At 35.4% G+C, this 19875-nt stretch overlaps 1 protein-coding gene across 1 annotated transcript in view; it reads left to right on the top strand.

Moving 5' to 3' along the window:
• The window catches only part of VPS35 (VPS35 retromer complex component), a 28718-nt gene extending 10226 nt beyond the window's left edge, over positions 1-18492 (top strand). The window contains exons 3-17 of the mRNA XM_043898365.1: positions 634-730; positions 1452-1575; positions 2030-2212; positions 3861-4074; positions 5070-5153; positions 5599-5708; positions 7040-7136; positions 7242-7390; positions 8723-8930; positions 9460-9615; positions 11577-11699; positions 13410-13589; positions 14343-14582; positions 15045-15188; positions 17533-18492. Coding sequence (XP_043754300.1) covers positions 634-730; positions 1452-1575; positions 2030-2212; positions 3861-4074; positions 5070-5153; positions 5599-5708; positions 7040-7136; positions 7242-7390; positions 8723-8930; positions 9460-9615; positions 11577-11699; positions 13410-13589; positions 14343-14582; positions 15045-15188; positions 17533-17712 — 2289 coding nt within the window. The 3' untranslated portion in view covers positions 17713-18492. The remainder of the gene's footprint in view (positions 1-633; positions 731-1451; positions 1576-2029; positions 2213-3860; positions 4075-5069; positions 5154-5598; positions 5709-7039; positions 7137-7241; positions 7391-8722; positions 8931-9459; positions 9616-11576; positions 11700-13409; positions 13590-14342; positions 14583-15044; positions 15189-17532) is intronic.
• Positions 18493-19875: the final 1383 nt, after the last annotated feature.

Below are 19875 nucleotides of genomic sequence, written 5' to 3'. Positions count from 1 at the left end.
TTAGTAATATGTTCTTTCAACAAATTGTATCTATTGTATTGTTTTCCTTGCAAACCAGTTTATAAAAACAAAACTCTAAGAGTGGAGAAAATGGGTGGCATGGAGCTTGCTAGTGCTTGCTTCTCCCTCTTTCTGTGTATGAACAGTGTTTCTGTATCTGAAGGTATTGTCTATATTTATGTCTTAAGTGGGGCACATGGACATTGTGAGGAGAAAAGCATTCTTAAAGGAACAGTCATTGCAGACATCTCTGAAGAATGTTTAACCTATGACCAAGCCATTGTCAGAATAGTAACTTTCTTTCAAAAGAATCAGTATGCCAGTTTTCTTGCTTACAGGTAAAAGATAAATTAAGGGAGCTATAGTTTCATAGTTGCTAGGGTTCTAAAGATTTGAGTTATTGCCAGGAAGCTTGCGGTCCTAGATAAATGAGATTTGCAGCCTGGTGAGGAATTATGTTCTCAGTAAAGTGAAGGCAAGGTGAAATTAAACTTGATTTTTATGTGATTAAAATAATTTAGGTGCTGTATACTTTTAAAACTGTGTAATAGATCCTTGATTAAAGTTTGTATAGCCAAGTTAAATGTTTCTTTAAATTAAGCATTCTCACCAATGCTCTTGGTTTTTCTGTAGGACAAAAACAAGCTTATGGATGCTCTGAAACATGCTTCTAATATGCTTGGTGAACTGCGGACTTCTATGTTATCACCAAAGAGCTACTATGAACTTTGTATCTTTTGAATGTTGAAGAACATTTTGATCATACTATTTTCTTGATAAGGCTTATTTTGCTTGTTCCCTAAGTTTTTTGGAAGTTGTATTATTTCTCGTTGTCTTAATCAAATAGTACTTCTCCCTGCAAATGTGCTGAGAAAAGTATCAGAAACCCCTTTTTGTGCTTACACTTCTTTATGTGGCTTGTTGTTATATCTCAATTTTCAGACTACTCATGAAGGATATTGAAAGTATTAAGCAATTGGTTTTTTAATGCTAGGATTTTGTCAAGCTGGACTCTGAAATGTAAAGGACATCAATGATTTGCCATTTCAAAACCCTTTAGTAGTCTCACAGGCAATCTTATTTTTATTGTTTTGCTTTACCAGACATCTTTAAAAACCCTTAAAGTCAGGAAAGCCCAGAAGAAATTCTGTCTTTACTTAATTTAAACATGCTTTCTTACATGACTAACGCTTAGGAAATTTGCCCAGTATAGGAATCCCCTGGTGGTTTAGTGGTTAGAATTCTGGGCTTTCACTGCCATGGCCCAGTTTCAGTCCCTGGTTGAGGAGTTAAGATCCCACAAGCTGTGGGGTATGCCCCGCACCCCCAATAAATAAAGAAAAACCTGCAATTCCAAGAAAAGAAATTTGCCCAATTTAATGAGTCCAACAAGTTGTAGAGTCAACATTATTAGGTTGACTTAGCTTTAAATCCTTAATGATAGTTAAAAGATATGGCTATTTCTGATGAACTGCACTACTTGGAAGTTTACCTGACAGATGAATTTGCTAAAGGAAGAAAAGTGGCAGATCTCTATGAACTTGTACAGTATGCCGGAAACATTATCCCAAGGCTGTAAGTTATTAAGACTCTGCGGGCTTTTATATCTGCATTTCCCACTTTGTGTTATATCCTTTAAAATCAGCGGGTTTTTATTTAATTTCTTAACAAATAGAGGTTAACATTTTGATAGTGATTTTTTAAAGCTGTGAAGTATAAATAACTACTTACTATAGATGATTGAGGAACTTTGAAAATAGAAAAAAATGGACATATTTTGTTTAATTTCTTGACTACTAGAAAAGTTAATATCATGACAGTTATGAGCCCTAATGTGTTTAAAGGTGATATTATAAATAAATGGAAGGGTGTCAGTAAGCAGTTACATTTTAAATTAGATGGTATTTTCTTTATTGCATAGGAGAAAACCTGCTTCCTGTCTTGTTTACTTCATGTTTGTATATATTGTGTTTGAATATAGTCAAATTCTTGAGTATTTTATTTCTAATCAAATGGTGCCTCCTTCTAGTTATCTGTTGATCACAGTTGGAGTTGTATACGTCAAGTCATTTCCTCAGTCCAGGAAAGATATTCTGAAAGATTTGGTAGAAATGTGCCGTGGTGTGCAACATCCCTTAAGAGGTCTGTTTCTTCGAAATTATCTACTTCAGTGTACCAGAAACATCTTACCTGATGAAGGGGAGCCAACAGAGTAAGTGCTTTTCATTTCTTGATTTAGCTGTAGTATTTTTATTGTTGTTGTTGTTGTAAAACATATAAAAAGTATAGAAAAGTATATAGAAGAAAATAAATATCAGTAATTCTCCTACCCAGAGTCAGCCACTGGTAACATTTTGTGTATAGATTTCCTTTGAGACGCAGTATATGTGGTGTGATATAAAATGTACTCTTATGAAAATTATGTGTAGATTATTAGAACCTGCTTTTTTAATTTAGCATAATTGAGAGCATTTTTCCATTCCATCAGATATTCTTTGAAAATATGACTTTTTAAATGAGTTACATTTTGAAAATTGTATTGTGATAAAATAATGAAGTATATTTAACTTTTTTTATGAGCTAGCCAGTTTTCATATTGTTTCTTGAATGTCATATCAGTTTTTATAATTTAGCGACTTCTAGTTACCCCAGAGTATAAGTGATTTTAATTATCTGTGCACACAAATTAGATATTAACTCCAAAACAGGGCCAGGGGAGGGAGGTGGTGGGAAGCCATTCAGAGAGAGTTGTCTCTTATGCAACCAATATTCTAGCATCCGAGTCTGTTGTGCTTTTATCCCACAAAGATGGCAGATGGTCTTTATCCAATTGGGTGAACTATTCACATGACAAGTTCCTTTGATTGAGGAACTTAATTCCCTTTTTTTTTTTCTTTTCTTAATTCCCTTTTTTTTTTTCTTAATTCCCTTTTTAAAAAGTTTCCTTATTCGTTTATTTCTAATGTGTATATTTTAGTTGGTTTTAGTATATCTGCATCATTTCCTTTTTAAAAGAAAAGCTATAATAAAACTTTAACCATGTGTATGACAAAAATGTAAATGGTGTACAAAAGATAAAAATTTAACAATGTAGAGAAGATGGTGAGGTTATTTGCTGTATTATGATTTGATTCAGTTTTGAGTGTTTATTTAGTAATCAGCAAAAAGTTTTGAAAACTACTAAGTTCCCCATCTTAGGAAATGTAAAATTAAGCAAGAAATACTTGGTCTTTTACCTTACAGAGCTTACAAAGCTTGTAGTTCAATTGCAAGCATAAAATAGTCAATAATAAAATGATGAGTTAACAGTGACATTTACAAGTGTCAATTTTTTAAGGCTTTTTGAATTAATGGAATACAATTCCAAGAACAAGTTTATTTGGCCCAGGAAAAGGAGTGGTTAAGTTGCTTCAGTCGTATCGGACTTTTCATGACCCCATGGACCGTAGCCTGCCAGGCTCCTCTGTCCATGGGATTCTCCAGGCAAAAATACTGGAATAGGTTGCCATGCCCTCCTCTGGGGAATCCTCCCAACCCAGGGATCGAACCCACATCTCTTAGATTTTCTGCATTGGCAGGCGGGTTCTTTAGCACTAGTGCCACCTGGGAAGCCCCAAAAGAAGGGTGGGGGGGGGGGGAAGCATTTTGTCCCTTTAAACTTGAACTGTGTCCCCTCCCTGATATTCTTTTCTCTCTTCCTCTTGAAATTGAGCACTAAGACAGTGTAGTTGAAGATGTCTTTCATGAAGCGTTTGGTGTTAAAGAGGTAAGAAGGAAATGCACAAAGAAGAGGAATATTAGTAAATTGTTCCTATGTTTAAATACTGTGTATAAAGATTTTTCCAACTGTTTCTTTACAGTGAAGAAACAACTGGTGATATCAGTGATTCCATGGATTTTGTCCTACTCAACTTTGCAGAAATGAACAAGCTCTGGGTTCGAATGCAGCATCAGGGACATAGCCGAGATAGAGAAAAAAGAGAACGAGAAAGACAAGAACTGAGAATTTTAGTGGGAACAAATTTGGTGCGCCTTAGTCAGTTGGAAGGTGTAAATGTGGAACGTTACAAACAGGTTTATATCTTTTTACTCCTCATCTTTTCTTATGTCATGAGATATATAAAGTCTGATTTTTTAAATTGAAATATTTTTAAAAATAATATTGCATTGAAAACTGTTGATCAAAGAAGACTTAAGTAAACTGAAAGTTATATTTTGAGTCTGTGTGAATTGGAAGACTCAGTATTATCATTATCAAGATACCAATTTTCTTTACATTGAGATTTATTTTACTATAGAGTTACTCTAAAGTGACAATAAAGTAATGTGATATTGGTGAAAGGGATAAATACATGTATCATTGGAGAATAAATCAGGAATTAGCAAACCTTTTCTTTAAAGGACCAAATAGTACTTATTTTTTGGTTTTGCAAGCCATATAGTTTGCAGCTGTTAAATTCTGCCAGTGTAGTGCAAAAGCAGCCAAAGATAATGTGGAAACAATATACAAAAATGGTCATTAAACTAGATTTGCTGATCCCTAGAAGAGATGATCCAGAATAGACTCACATGTATATAATCAATCACGTATATATAATCAATTATTGTTGATAAGGGTGCAAAGGCAACCTTTTCAGCAAGTGATTCTCTAACTATTGGACATCTGTATGCGAACCAAGCCTCTGAACTGCGACCCATTCTCATACTATGCAGAGAAACTCAAAAAAATTGATCAAAGTCATAAGTGTGAAATTTGCAACTGGAATTTTTAGAAGAAAACACAAAGGAAGTCTTTATAACCTTGGATTAGGTAAGCTTTCTTAGGACACAATAAACACAAACCATAAAAGAAAAAAACCAATGAAATGGACTTTTACAAAATAGAAACCCAGAATTTTTTAATTTAAACATTCTTCTGTAAAATTTTACAGTTTAGTCTTGAAATGAAGTATGGATCAGGAAAACCTAAAATATGATTTTTAAGTTCACAGTTCAAATGTGTTACTGGAGGAGTGACTTAAGATTTTGAAAATAATTCTTTAACTCTTAAAACCTTTCTCTTCTTTCAGATTGTTTTGACTGGCATATTGGAGCAAGTGGTGAATTGCAGAGATGCTTTGGCTCAGGAATATCTCATGGAGTGCATTATTCAGGTAGGTGAGAACATTTCAGGTTTTTAAAGAACTCATTTTGTGTTTCATTAATTTTCTTTGTTTTGGGGAAAAAAATCTTGATTGAAGAGAGATTAAGCTTTCCTGAATAAATCCTTTTCTCTTATTAATATAATAACATGGTCTTTGTATTGATGGGTTTTTCTTCCCAAAATGTAGGAAAGAGTAACCTCCAAGTTGTCTAGGTATCATTAGTTTTAGTTTAATTGTAAGTGTACTTTGGTTAACAGAATCTTTCTTTCTGGGGTTATGTTTAGAGAGGCTTGAAAGTGATGTATTTGCACTTGGTTATATAATGTTAAAATGATTTTTTTTCCCCACAAATATGAGTTTTAAATATTAAGTCCAGAATATAGTGGAAAATGCCTTTGCTAATTGATTTTTGCTAGTTGATTTTAGTAATAATCGACTATAATTTAATTTTCAGGTTTTCCCTGATGAATTCCACCTTCAAACTTTGAATCCTTTTCTTCGGGCCTGTGCTGAGTTACACCAAAATGTAAATGTGAAAAACATAATCATTGCTTTAATTGATAGGTAAGAGTTTCCTGTATTGAAGGGCAGATGTTTTGACTTTTGAATAATGAATTTAAAACATTTTTGTGAATTCTTTTTTACATCTTTATTAATGATTATGATTTAGTTACATTAGTTCTGTAAGTCTGAGTATCTAATAAGTACTTGTCTGGCTTACTCATGGAAGAAGTTTAGCTCTTAACTGAACAGAAGGCATGGAGATAATATGTTTAATCTATGCATTTAATTGGTATTTAAAGACTTTATACAGGCCCAACATTTAAATTTTATAAATCCAACTATCACCAAAGAGCAACCTTGTGTTTTACAATGATGGAAGTTATCTTTCAGAGGGAATCAGTTTGATCTGGAATCTTTATCAAGTAGACATAAATATAGATGATTAAGAATGTTCAAGTAATCACTCTATTACTGCATTTTTTTAAAGAAGAGTTTTCAAGTACTAAAAATGTTAGTAAGTCCCCAATGTGTTTAAATTATACTTCTTTAGCCCTTGGTCTTGGTTAAAAGTGTAAAACTTGGCCTTTGATATAGCTTTAATGAGTGCCTACTGGGTGTTCGTACATAGTATGTGTCCTGCTTGTGAGCATACACTAATTGACATTGTGAAACCAGAAACCCAAGTGAAGATTTATTTCTGCAAATACTTTTATTATGTTTTAAATATCTAAGTTATTAGTTTTAAAGTCAATTTATATAGCTGAATTCTCCAAATTATCAGGTCCATCCTTGGTTTTAAGAATTATAAGTCAAAAAAAACAACAACAACAAAAAAAAAAGAATTATAAGTCAATTGGGGATACTCTAAATGGACGCTCCTAACTGGATTTTCTTAATGTTAGGCGTAACACCACTTAACCATTTCTGTCAGTAGTGATTCTTCTGTGCATAACAAAATGTGGGTCCAGCTGTAATCAGGACAAACAGTAATGATAATGGAAAAAACATTATTTTGAGTAGTTTAATATGTGGTAAATAGAAGTTAACTTGACTGCTTTTGGAATTAGTTGTGTTTTAAATTTGACAGTAGTAAAAATGCAGTGTCTTAAAATTTATCTATATACTTTTTACGTTTTATAACTATGGCTGTTGAATACATTTTGTCATGTTAATACAGTTCTATCCATGTCTACTTAATTAGGCTTCAAAGAATTTGACAGAATTGACCTGTTAAAAATCTGGTGTGTATGGTGTAAAGTAAGAATGCAGTGAAAAAGGCATCATTGGTAAAATTGTTCCATTAAAAATGAATTGAAAGGGTAAAATATCATCCATGATCCCACGACCCAGATTCCTATATCTTTTTAAATAAAGAGTATTTTCTTTTTTAGATTAGCTTTATTTGCTCACCGTGAAGATGGACCTGGGATCCCAACAGATATTAAACTTTTTGATATATTTTCACAGCAGGTGGCTACAGTAATACAGGTTTGTATGACTTTCTTCCTAAGTTCTAAAAACTTTCATAATTCTCTGCTTATAGTCTTTTAGTAATTGTTTAAAATAAATTCCATGGTTTTCTGAACATTCCAGTCTAGACAGGACATGCCTTCGGAAGATGTTGTATCTTTACAAGTCTCTCTCATTAATCTCGCTATGAAGTGTTATCCTGATCGTGTGGACTATGTTGATAAAGTTCTAGAAACAACAGTGGAGATATTTAATAAGCTCAACCTTGAACAGTAAGTCAAACTTTTTTATAAAAACCTTTGTAAGGCTTTTTTGTCCCAGATTTGTTTTTCTTTCGCAATTTTTAAAAAAAATGTTAGTGTTCATCTTGTTTTTTAAGCATTTGTGAGATTGACATGCTTGGTACTAACCAGGGCAGAAAGTGGCAGCCAATTGCCTGGTTGTGTACAGTGATCAGGTACTGACACTCATAGACCATAGGCATCTTTAGGGACCAGTGTCTCCATTCAGACCCCTTTGTATCTAAGAGTGAGTATTTCCATAAGTAGTTTCCTACAGAAGAGTAAATTATGAAAAAATTAGGGATTCGTGTATGTATTTAAGATGTGAAAATTATATTGGTTTAAATTTTTTTCTATTTTCAGCTTTGATTTTGATATCAGGCACAGTATGAATATTCTGTTGTGTACTTGCATCTTCCTCAACTATGCTGTCCTAGACCTGTTGCATCCTCTAGTGGCCATTTGCACAGTTGTGATCTTATTATCTTATCCCAGTAGTCCCTTTACTGTCCCATCCTCCACTGCTTCTGAACATGAGTCAAACTAGGCCCCTCCTTGCCCTATATTATCATTTCATCTCACGTAATCTTTCTGTTTTCCATCTCTCTTCCAGTGGTTTAGTTGTGTCTGGAAGATTTCTTTTTCCTTTTACCGCTTTTTATTCCTTCTTTTTCTTTTTGTCACTCTCATTTTTTGTGTGAACCAAAAAGGATTCCAGATCGTAAATAAGTTTTGTATCTATATCTTCCCCCACTAAATGAGTTTTAAAGTAAAATTAGACAGAATAAAGAATTCGAAGTACCAACCTCTAAAGGTCTTATTAATGCCTGGATATTCTTCAGTCACCCTGGAATGTTCCTAATTTTATCCTGCTTTTCCTTATTCACCAACATCTGATAAAGAAGAAATAATGTATGTATTATGTTCTTGAATTGCTAGTTTTGCATGGCTTTCTCGTCCTGAATATACAGTACTTACTGACTGCCCTAGAAACTTAACTACCACTTAAAATACTTCCCTTAGAAATACCACATTCTAGACAGTCTTTTTTAACTCCAGGTATACAACCTGTTCATGAATTGTAGACCAGCATAACCTGTTGTATCTATAGGACTTTAATAGATGAATAAATGTGTGTGTTTAGGTGGACATCTGATAGACCTCTCTTGGAAGTCACTGGGGTATTTTGGGATGGTGTGATTCACTTCACCCATTTCCTTTAATATGTAAATGAAAATTTTCAAATTTTTATGAACCAGGTGCTGTTTGTGTATGTAAGAGGTTAATTTATTCACTAAAGGACTGCTGTTTTTCTTTTGGCAGTATTGCTACCAGTAGTGCAGTTTCAAAGGAGCTCACCAGACTTCTGAAGATTCCTGTTGATACTTACAACAATATTTTAACAGTCTTGAAATTAAAACATTTCCACCCACTCTTTGAGTATTTTGACTATGAGTCCAGAAAGAGCATGAGTTGTTACGTGCTTAGTAATGTTCTAGATTATAATACAGAAATTGTCTCTCAAGACCAGGTAAGAGAATACTGACATGCTATATATTAAGAAAACAGAGACAGTGTAGTTATGGTTTTAGACAATGAGACAGACACATGAGATGGGAGGGGAGGGTCATTTACTACTAAAAATAGTGATACTACTTAGTATTATACTACTTAATATACTTTAGTATATATATATACTTTAGTAGTATACTTTATATACTTTAGTGTATATATATACACTTCAGTAGTTATGCTACTAAAAATAGTTATAAATAGCTTATTCATTATATAAATGAGAAGATTAGAGATATATAAAGAAGAAAATATAAAATAGCTATAATCCCACAGGAAGAGAATAACTGCTCTTAATTAACATTTGGTCTGTCTCTTTCTAGACTCTTACCTATATGTGTACCAACATGCATACACTTTCATACAGAAAAAAGGAATTAAGTTGTTGATACTGTTTTATAACTCTACACAACTAGAAGCACTTTTGTCAGTGGCATTACATGCTGATTGTTTCACCCTGGTCGGTTTCCATGTCTTCCATATTACAGGTGGATTCCATAATGAATTTGGTATCTACACTGATTCAGGATCAGCCAGATCAACCTGTAGAAGAACCTGACCCCGAGGACTTTGCTGATGAGCAGAGCCTTGTGGGCAGATTCATTCATCTTCTGCGGTCTGAGGACCCTGATCAGCAGTACTTGGTATGAATTAACTCTTCTTATACCCCTTCAACAGCTTCTTGTGAAATCATGTGTAGATGTGTCTCAAATAGTTTAATCCAGCTTGTGGTATTAAAAGGTTTCAAAAGAATTGAAACTGAGTAAGCGATTAACTGGACTTTTACTTTATGATTAAGTGCATTAATTGTAAACTTCTGGAGCTTATGAAGAACAAGTTGGTTGCTCTAATTTCTTCTGAAGACTTCTTAGGAATTGTAGAAAAGTCTATCTTACTTTAGTTGGGTATCCATCCAGTAATCATTCCATGTTTATTTTCTTTCTGAACTATGTGTTGCTTTTAGAATTGTTCAGTTGTTTTTCATAATAAACTTTTCAAGTATGAGCAACAACTTTATATTCAGTTGTGTTTATGTTTCCAAGGTTTGCAAATAGAGGTTGTGTTTGTTTGCCACATTGAAAATGTGTGAAGACTTTAAAATTGCCTTTTTCTTAACCCCCTTTTCCTGGCAAAGAACAATCAGATGAGAGTCTCCCTTTCTTTGTCACTAGTCCTTAATAAACCTTTGTGAATAAAACATGTTGCCTGAATAGGATATTGGTGACTGATACTGGGTAATTTATAAAAGGTGGCACAGATAGTGACTTAATTATTGTTTGGGCAAAGTAGTTTAACCATTGTTGGATATGTGGGACTGTTAGTCTGTTGTAATGAAGAACACCTTAATTTGAGGATGGGCCCTGACTGCTTGTGTTGACTTTGTCATAGCTGACACTCTTGTACTCTTTCATAACCATTGTGAAAAAGAGGCTGATTTCTGTCTGTAGTGCGATAGTCTTCAGCTTGGCTTAGCATCAAGCAGTCTGCACTGCATGTGATCTGTACCTAGTGGCTGGCCTGATTGTTCAAATGTTTTAACTAATTGCCTTATGTTTCTGTCATGTTACATACATGGCCTTTGTGGGTTTTCATTTTTCGTTGCAAACCAAAGTAGAAAAATGTCCAAAGTAGAAAGTGTGCTTTCCACCTGTGGCCAGTTTTGTTATGCCATGTAAAGAAATACCTTTAAGGTGAGGATCATTAGTTTTGACTTTCTCAAGGGGGAATGCATTCTCTTCCTATCCATCTACCATTATCAGAGAAATTTACAAAACTTGAATATGGCACACACTGTGTCTCCACAGTCAAAAGTATTTCATGAATTCTTGTGATTTTTCTGAAACAACCAGACATTTGTTTTCTGATGGCTCTTTTAAAGTTTATTACCATTTTCCTTGACTTAAATGGTCTTAATATTTTCCTGAAGAGGCATGATGTACCAGCAATATGCATACTTTTTATATTATAATAGTAGCCAGTATTTTGAGTACATGCCATGTGTTAGTACTGATAACAGTTTACATCTGTTATTTGATCTTGCCAACAACCCTGAGAGTGAAAATTATAGTTAAGAGAAGGTAAATGGTAATTTTCCCAGGATCACACAAATAGTGTTAAGATCTGTGTTTAAATGTGTCTTATCTTCAGAGCCTGTGCTCTTTATCAACGCAGCATACTTTTTACATGTGTGTGTGAAAATATATTTAAATTTGTATCTGCCCCTGGCTAGTTCTGTAAGTTAAGGCAAGTATTACAATCTCTCTGAACTTCAGCCTTTCCCCCATTTGTGAGATGGGCTTCCCTGGTGGTGCAGACAGTAAAGAATCTGCCTGCAACACAGGAAATGCGGACTCGATCCCTGGGTCAGGAAAATCCCCTGGAGCAGGGAATGGCTACCCCTCTAGTATTCTTGTCTGGAGGATTCCATGGGCAGAGGAGCCTGGCGGGCATCTATCTCTTGGGTGATGGTGATGACTTGGCAAGAAAAGAAATGTAAGAGTATACCATAAAAACTGTATTCAAAAAACGGTAGCAATCATCATGATTAGAGCTCTCATTTAATTTTATAATCAATTAATGGGTTCTGTCTGTTTCTTTTGGTCAGATTTTAAACACAGCACGAAAACATTTTGGAGCTGGTGGAAATCAACGGATTCGCTTCACACTGCCACCTTTGGTATTTGCAGCTTACCAGCTGGCTTTTCGGTACAAAGAGAATTCTAAAGTGGTGGGTTTACTTTTAAGTATGTCACTAGTTTTTTCCTCTGCACTAGTTTTTTCCTCTGTGTGTGTGTATTTTACTTTATTATGATAGAAAATTTCAAACATGTACAAATAGAAAATGGTGTAATACAATCCCAGTTTCAATAACTCAACTCATTTCTAGTCCTGTGTTAAGTATTACTAATAGTGATGTTGGTAGATTACATACTAGTTGAGGAATCACATTAAAAAAACACTTAGAAATGAAAGATTCAAATGGTTTAAATTGATGCTGAAGTTTTTCCTGTGTCTAAAGAACACTTGTGAGACATTGCTAAGTTTTTCACAGAATGACTGACAATGCTTTACTTTTTCAAGAATGATTTTATTTTCTTGGAGTCTTTATAAAGTACAAGTTCTGAAGTGAGGCAGTAGTCTCGTTCAGAGGTTGCAATACATAACAAGTAAGATCTAATATTGGAGAAACATTCTAATAATGGAGAAACAATAATTAATAGAGAAACAAGGTATATTCAGTAGACCTACCAGCATGACATAGCATGCCTTTGGCCAGTTTTTATAAGGCCAGCCTGTCATGTAATTCCTTTTTTCCCCAATATTTTATGGATACATGTTTGTAGATGTAACAATAAAGAAAGCAACTGGCACATGACTGCCTGCCATACACTGTGCCAAGGACTGTAAACCTGGATTATTGCATTTTCTCCTTGTAAAAGTCTGTGACTGTTACCCTCTCTTAAAGACGAAAAGAATTGATTGCTTTAACAAGAAATTTGGATGGTCAAACATGAATAAAATATTTAACCTCACTGGTAATTATAATAGTGAACTTATTTAGAAATCAGACTGGTAAAGAAAAAAGAAAAATGTCCAGCAATGGCAATGGTGTGATGAGTATTCATTCTCATCTAGTAATGGTGGGAATGTGAATTAGTGCAGTCTTTCTAGAAAACTCTGACAGTATGTAAGTACAGCCTTAATAAATCCAATATTTCCGCTTCTAAAAATTTATACTAAGGAAAAAATTAGGGACTCAATAATGCTTTGTGTTTATAGACCATTTGCTGTATTACATTTATGTCCAAAAGGAAATAAAGTAAAATTATGCTGTGTCCTTTTTATGGAATACTTTCTAGTGATTAAAATAATTTTAAATAATTTTAATATGAGGAAAATCATGATAAAATAAGTGAAGAAAAGGAGTTGAGTACAAATTACATGCAGCACTGAGCCCAATTTAACTCTTCTCAGTAAGTACTTTAAAGTGGAAAACAAAACCGTACCCAGAGGATCCCAGTTACATAATATTTGCATAGGAAAAAGAAAGGAAGACATTAACATCAGAATGTAATTAGTGATTATTGCTGGGTGGTAGATTTAGGGATGGTTTTAAAGAATTTTTTAAAAATTCTTTTGTGTATTTTCCAAATTTTGTCCAATTTGGAAATATGTTGCTTTTTCTGATAGGAAAAAAAAAAAAACCCCAAATATATAAAAATTGCAAAGCCAGTGACCTCAAATGGTTGTTTTGAGAAGGCATCCTGCTTGATTTACTTATGGACTCCACAAAAGAGACAGGAAGATAGTAGGAAAACTGTGAACTCAACTTTTACCACTTTTCCTGTTTGTTCCATAAAAGTTTTATTTAAAATAAATATTCTTAAGCAAGTTAATATTGAATTTAAGGTAATTTAACTATTTTTTCGTTTTTTAGGATGACAAATGGGAAAAGAAATGCCAGAAGATTTTTTCGTTTGCTCACCAGACTATCAGTGCTTTGATCAAAGCAGAGTTGGCAGAATTACCCTTAAGACTTTTTCTTCAGGGGGCTCTAGCTGCTGGAGAAATTGGTTTTGAAAATCATGAAACAGTAGCATATGAATTTATGTCCCAGGTGATGATCTGCTCTCTTTCTGGGATGAATCTGTTTGCTCTGTTCAGTCACTTGTTATGTTGATGATGTTAAGCTATGTTATATTTATGTTATGTTATGTTTATGTTATGTTATGGTATGTTATGTTAACGATGTTAATGATGGTGGTACATAGGAATTTACTCTTAATTTATAAGCACCCCTTTCTCACTATCTTGATAGGAAATACTATGCTTCTTAATACTGTAGTTTTATTGCCTGGTTTGGAGCAGAAAAATTGATCAGAATTACTGGACACTACTTCCCTGGTGGCCCACATGGTAGAGTCTGCCTGCAGTATGGGACACCTGGGTTTAATCCCTAGAGAAGGAAATGGCAACCCATTCCAGTATTCTTGCCTGAAGAATCCCATGGACGGAGGAGCCTGGTGGGCTACACAGTCTATGGGGCCACAAAGGGTTGGACACCACTCAGTAACTAATCCTTTCATACTTTGAGTGAGCTTGAGGATTTTCAAGTGTGTCATGGTAAAACTTTCAAGAGGAAAAAAAAAATCCCTTTGTTAATTCAGTTTGGAATCTCTGGATTAAAAGTTAAAGCAAGTTTCTTTGTTGCAGCTTGTCAGCATCTTTGTCTTGTGGCTCTCCAAGCAAGGGCACATGTATATTCTAATCTGAACTATTCGCAGGATGAGGCTTTAATGGGAAATAACTTTGGAAAATGCCCTAATAGATAGATAGTCTCTAAAGGTCATTTCTGCTTTGTGTGCACCAGGCGTTTTCTCTGTACGAAGATGAAATCAGTGATTCCAAAGCACAGCTGGCTGCCATCACCTTGATCATTGGTACTTTTGAGAGGATGAGGTGCTTCAGTGAAGAAAACCATGAACCCTTGAGGACTCAGTGTGCTCTTGCTGCATCCAAACTTCTGAAGAAACCTGATCAGGGCCGAGCTGTGAGCACCTGTGCACATCTCTTCTGGTCTGGCAGAAACACAGACAAAAATGGAGAGGAGGTAAGATGGGAGGTCATTCCTGACCAGCAATGTGACAGGAGAGGGGATCATTGATAGGGAACGGCTGCTGTGGCGTTGTGCCTTGGAGGTAAAATAGGTAGAGTGCTTAGAAACCTGACAGGAAATTTCTTTGTTTTGTTAAATGAAATGAACAGTAATGTATAGAGAGTTACATGCTGTGGTGAAGCCTCCACTTTGAGGATTGCAACATAGCAAGTTTGTACCACTTCCTTTTAAAAATATACAAAATAAATATAAAACATTTAACATATATAAAACAATATATTTGTTTTAAAATATTGCTGTATGCTTTAAAAAGTGAAGAGGATTTAAATTTGTGTCCTTTTAAAATATGAAAGAGCCATAGTAGTGTGTTTATTTCTTTGTGTGAAATGGGACATTTGTAATTCATTTATCTCTTTAATATTCTCTCTTTAATACTCCTCACTACCTTTTTTCTAGCTGCATGGAGGCAAAAGGGTAATGGAATGCCTAAAGAAAGCTCTGAAAATAGCAAATCAGTGCATGGATCCCTCTCTACAAGTGCAACTTTTTATAGAAATCCTGAACAGATATATCTATTTTTATGAAAAGGAAAATGATGCGGTAAGTGAATAGTAAATTGTTGTTAGTGAAATATTTTATTTTCCTATTTTTAGGTTTGACACATACAAAAGTTTATCATTCTGATATTTTCTTTTTTTTGTTTACAAGGGTCAGAGTTTGGAGAATCCACTTAGTTGGTCTCTTTCATTCTCTAAAGTTCTCTGTCTATATGGATGGCATCTAACAGAAGAGCTCACTGTGTGCAAGAAAATTCTTATCTCTTTTGCTTATGAACATTTTATAAAAATAGTCAGTTCAGTTGCTCAGTCATGTTCGACTCTTTGCAGCCCCATGGACTGTAGCACGCCAGGCTTCCCTGTCCGTCTCCAACTCCTGGAGTTTACTCAAACTCATGTCCATTGAGTCAGTGATGCCATCCAGCCGTCTCATCCTCTGTTGTCCTCTTCTCCTCCCACCTTCAATCTTTCCCAACATCAGGGTCTTTTCCAATGAGTCAGTTCTTCGCATCAGGTGACCAAAGTATTGGAGTTTCAGCTTCAGCATCAGTCCTTCCAATGAACATTCAGGACCAGTTTCCTTTAGGATGAACTGGTTGTATCTCCTTGCAGTCCAAGGGACTCTCGAGTCTTCTCCAACACCACAGTTCAAAAGCATCAATTCTTTGGCACTCAGCTTTCTTTATAGTCCATCACATCCATATATGACTACTGGAAAAACCATAGGTTTGACTAGACAGACCTTTGTTGACAAAGTAATGTCTCTGCTTTTTTTTTTTTTTTCATTTATTTTTATTAGTTGGAGGCTAATTACTTTACAATATTGTAGTGGTTTTTGCCATACATTGACATGAATCAGCCATGGATTTACATGTGTTCCCCATCCCGATCCCCCCTCCCGCTTCCCTCCCCATCCCATCTCTCTGGGTCTTCCCAGTGCACCAGCCCTGAGCACCCGTCTCATGCATCCAACCTGGGCTAGAGCTCTGTTTCACCCTTGATAGTATACATGTTTCAATGCTATTCTCTCAGAACATCCCACCTTCGCCTTCTCCCACAGAGTCCAAAAGTCTGTTCTGTACATCTGTGTCTCTTTTTCTGTTTTGCATATAGGGTTATCATTACCATCTTTTTAAATTCAATATATATGCATTAGTATACTGTATTGGTCTTTATCTTTCTGGCTTACTTCACTCTGTATAATGGGCTCCAGTTTCATCCATCTCATTAGAACTGATTCAAATAAATTCTTCTTAATGGCTAAGTAATATTCCATTGTGTATATGTACCATAGCTTCCTTATCCATTCGTCTGCTGATGGGCATCTAGGTTGCTTCCATGTCCTGGCAATTATAAACAGCGCTGCGATGAACATTGGGGTGCACGTGTCTCTTTCAAATCTAGTTTCCTCGGTGTGTATGCCCAGGAGTGGGATTGCTGGGTCGTATGGCAGTTCTATTTCCAGTTTTTTAAGGAATCTCCACACCGTTCTCCATAGTGGCTGTACTAGTTTGCATTCCCACCAACAGTGTAAGAGGGTTCCCTTTTCTTCACACCCTCTCCGGCATTTATTGCTTGTGGAATGTCTCTGCTTTTTAATATGCTTTCTAGGTTGGTCATAACTTTTCTTCCAAGGAGCAAGCATCTTTTAATTTCATGGCTGCAATCACCATCTGCAGTGATTTTGAAGCCCCAAAAAATTAAGTCTGTCACTATTTCCCCATCTATCTCCCATGAAGTGATGGGACCAGATGCCATGATCTTAGTTTTCTGAATGTTGAGCTTTAAGCCAACTTTTTCACTCCCTTTCACTTTCATCAAGAGGCTCTTTAGTAGTCCTTTTGCTTTCTGCCATAAGGGTGGTGTCATCTGCATATCTGATGTTATTGATATTTCTCCCGGCAATCTTGATTCCAGCTTGTGCTTCTTTCAGCCCAGCATTTCTCATGATGTACTCTGCATAGAAGTTAAATAAGCAGGGTGACAATATACAGCCTTGAGGTACTCCTTTCCTGGTTTGGAAACAGTCACTCTCTGTTTAAAAAATAAAAAAGAATTTACAAATGCTGAATAGTATTTACCACAAGTATAGAGTAACTCCCAAATAAAGGATTGATTGATATTTATAGGTTAAATAAATGGCTTTTGTTCTTTTACTGGTTTATGAAGTTCTGTGTTTCCATTAAGTATTTTTTGTTTGTTGCTATTTTAGATGAATAGCCAATAGTTGTCTCTGAAGCCAGGGATCATGTTCTCACATCTCTTTTTTTTCATAATTATTCTGGTAACTTCTAACAGTAACAAAAGCTCTTCAAGATGTTCATATTAAATTACATTATCTTTTATGGTACATACTTGATTGTGAAATTGTATGTATTCTTTTATAGGTCACTATTCAGGTTTTGAATCAGCTTATCCAAAAGATTCGAGAAGACCTCCCAAATCTTGAATCCAGTGAGGAAACAGAGCAGATTAACAAACATTTCCATAACACACTGGAGCATCTGCGCTTGCGGCGGGAATCACCAGAATCTGAAGGGCCAATTTATGAGGGTCTCATCCTTTAAAAAGGAGTCAGACTCACCATCCTCCTTTCCATGCACATCCAGTAAGGGTTTTATTATACTAGGCTTCCCTTCCATAGATTGTGCCTTTCAGAAATGCTGAGGTAGGTTTCCCGTTTCTTACCTGTGGTGTGTTTTACCCAGCACCTCCGGACACTCACCTTCAAGACCTTAATAAAATTATTCACTTCATAAGTGTTCAGGTCTGTCTGCTCATCCTAAGTAGCATGATTGATCTGCTATTTAAAATTCCTGTGATCTGTTTAAAAGAAACAAAAAAAAAAAAGCCAAAAAACCCCCACTTATCTCTGTTACTAATGAAACTCCCCTTCCGTTTTTTCTGTTTTGTTTCACTGTTGAGTGTATAATTTCCTTCATTCCTTGGAAGTACTAACCTGAAAGTATCTTTGTTCTGAAATTAATTTAGAGGAAAGGAATACTGTATGTGAAATTCAGCTTGGGCTTCTCCCAAAATGCAAGATAAGGCCATGTGTAATATTTTCCCTAAAATTAGAGTATATTAATGCATGTTTGAGGATTTTAAAGCACCATGGTCTAAACCAGAAGCTATATTTTGCATATTTGGACTCAGCCATCCATTAAGAACTTATGTTGTCTTCTGGACATATTTATCAAAATAATTTTGTTCTAAATAGTATAAAATAGAAAATTTGTGATCTATATAATTTATGTATAACCTTCATTGTTGTAAATTTAGGGGGAAATGCATCATACAGTTATGATTTTTTTTCACCAGTGAAACAATAAAGTTGCTATTAACAATTTTGGACCTTTTTCCTTTCATACTATCTTTTTAAAATTTATTTTTTAACTGAAGGAGAATTGCTTTACAGAATTTTGTTGTTTTCTGTCAAACATAGACATGAATCAGCCATAGGTGTACATATGTCCCCTCCCTCTTTAGTCTCACTCCCCATCCGACCCCTCTAGGTTGATACAGAGCCCCTGCTTGAGTTCCCTGAGACATACAGCAAATTCCCATTGGCTGTCTATTTTGATTAATAAAAGAAACTGGTGGAATGCGTTTGCAGTTTAACATACATTGTTAAGTTAACCAGTGAGTGGGTTCTAGGCGCATTTTATTTCCTGTATCAGTCAGTCTTCCCCAGCTGTACTATGCCACTGCAGGTAGCCTCCTTGAAATGGTGAAGAGCTACCCTTCTGTGCAGAAAGCTAAGGGTCTTACTGGTATTCTTTCATATATGAAAGCAAGCACCTTGAACACCTCCCAGGACACACATACATCATGCAGATGATTCACTTAACATCCATGTGTGCACCAGCACTGTTACCCTGAGCTTCCTCCTCCAGCTTTTAAGTACATACTGTGGCCTTATGTGCTCATTCAGTATTTTTACTCTTGACCAGTTAATTCAGTCCCCACTGTAGTTCCTGTAGGTGGCCCTGAGTCACAGTGGTTAAGAGCAGAGGCTTTGTCTGGAGTCAGGTGGCTTGGATTCAAGACCCAGTACCACTTAGCTCACTTTTGTTCTAAGCAATGAACTTAACCTCTGTGGCCTCAGTTTCTTCATGTGTAACCTGGACACTTACACCACAGAGGTGGCATGACCCTGTGTATTAATACATCAAGCTCATGTAAAGTTCTTAGTGTCTGACTTAAAATAAGCCCTCAATTGTTGGCTATCATTATTACTGGGTATAAAAATATCTGTATCAAAGCATGGAATAAAATTTACTGATCTTTTCTGCCCTTGTATCTTTGACGTTTGGAAAAAGTTCTGAGATGGTGAGAGATAACTAGAGAATTAAAGGCTCTGAGGAATTTGGGAGATGGATATTTCCCCTCAGCTGGCTGCCATTCTGTAGACCCTTTCAGTAAATCACTGAAACAGAGCACCCACTCTTCCCGTGGGTCAATGCAGAATGTTGAATGCTGGTAATTCGGTGATTTCACCGTATTTGCAATGTACACAAAGCCTTAATTCAGGGTAAAGGAAACTTAATCTCGAAGGGAGGATCCAAGCAATACATACTCCGAGCGTCTGGAAATTTAGAAAATGCCACTTTAGGCCATGTTGGTACTTGGAAAATGATTTTGGTTAAATACTCTGTGAATATAAGAAATAGTACTAGGGATAGGAGGCAAGGATGAAGAGTGACAAAAGGAGTGGATCTTATCTAGCT

The sequence above is a fragment of the Cervus elaphus genome, chromosome 4, assembly GCF_910594005.1.
Source record: "Cervus elaphus chromosome 4, mCerEla1.1, whole genome shotgun sequence".
Taxonomy (NCBI): Eukaryota; Metazoa; Chordata; class Mammalia; order Artiodactyla; family Cervidae; genus Cervus; species Cervus elaphus.
This window is presented reverse-complemented; position numbering and strand designations above follow the sequence as displayed.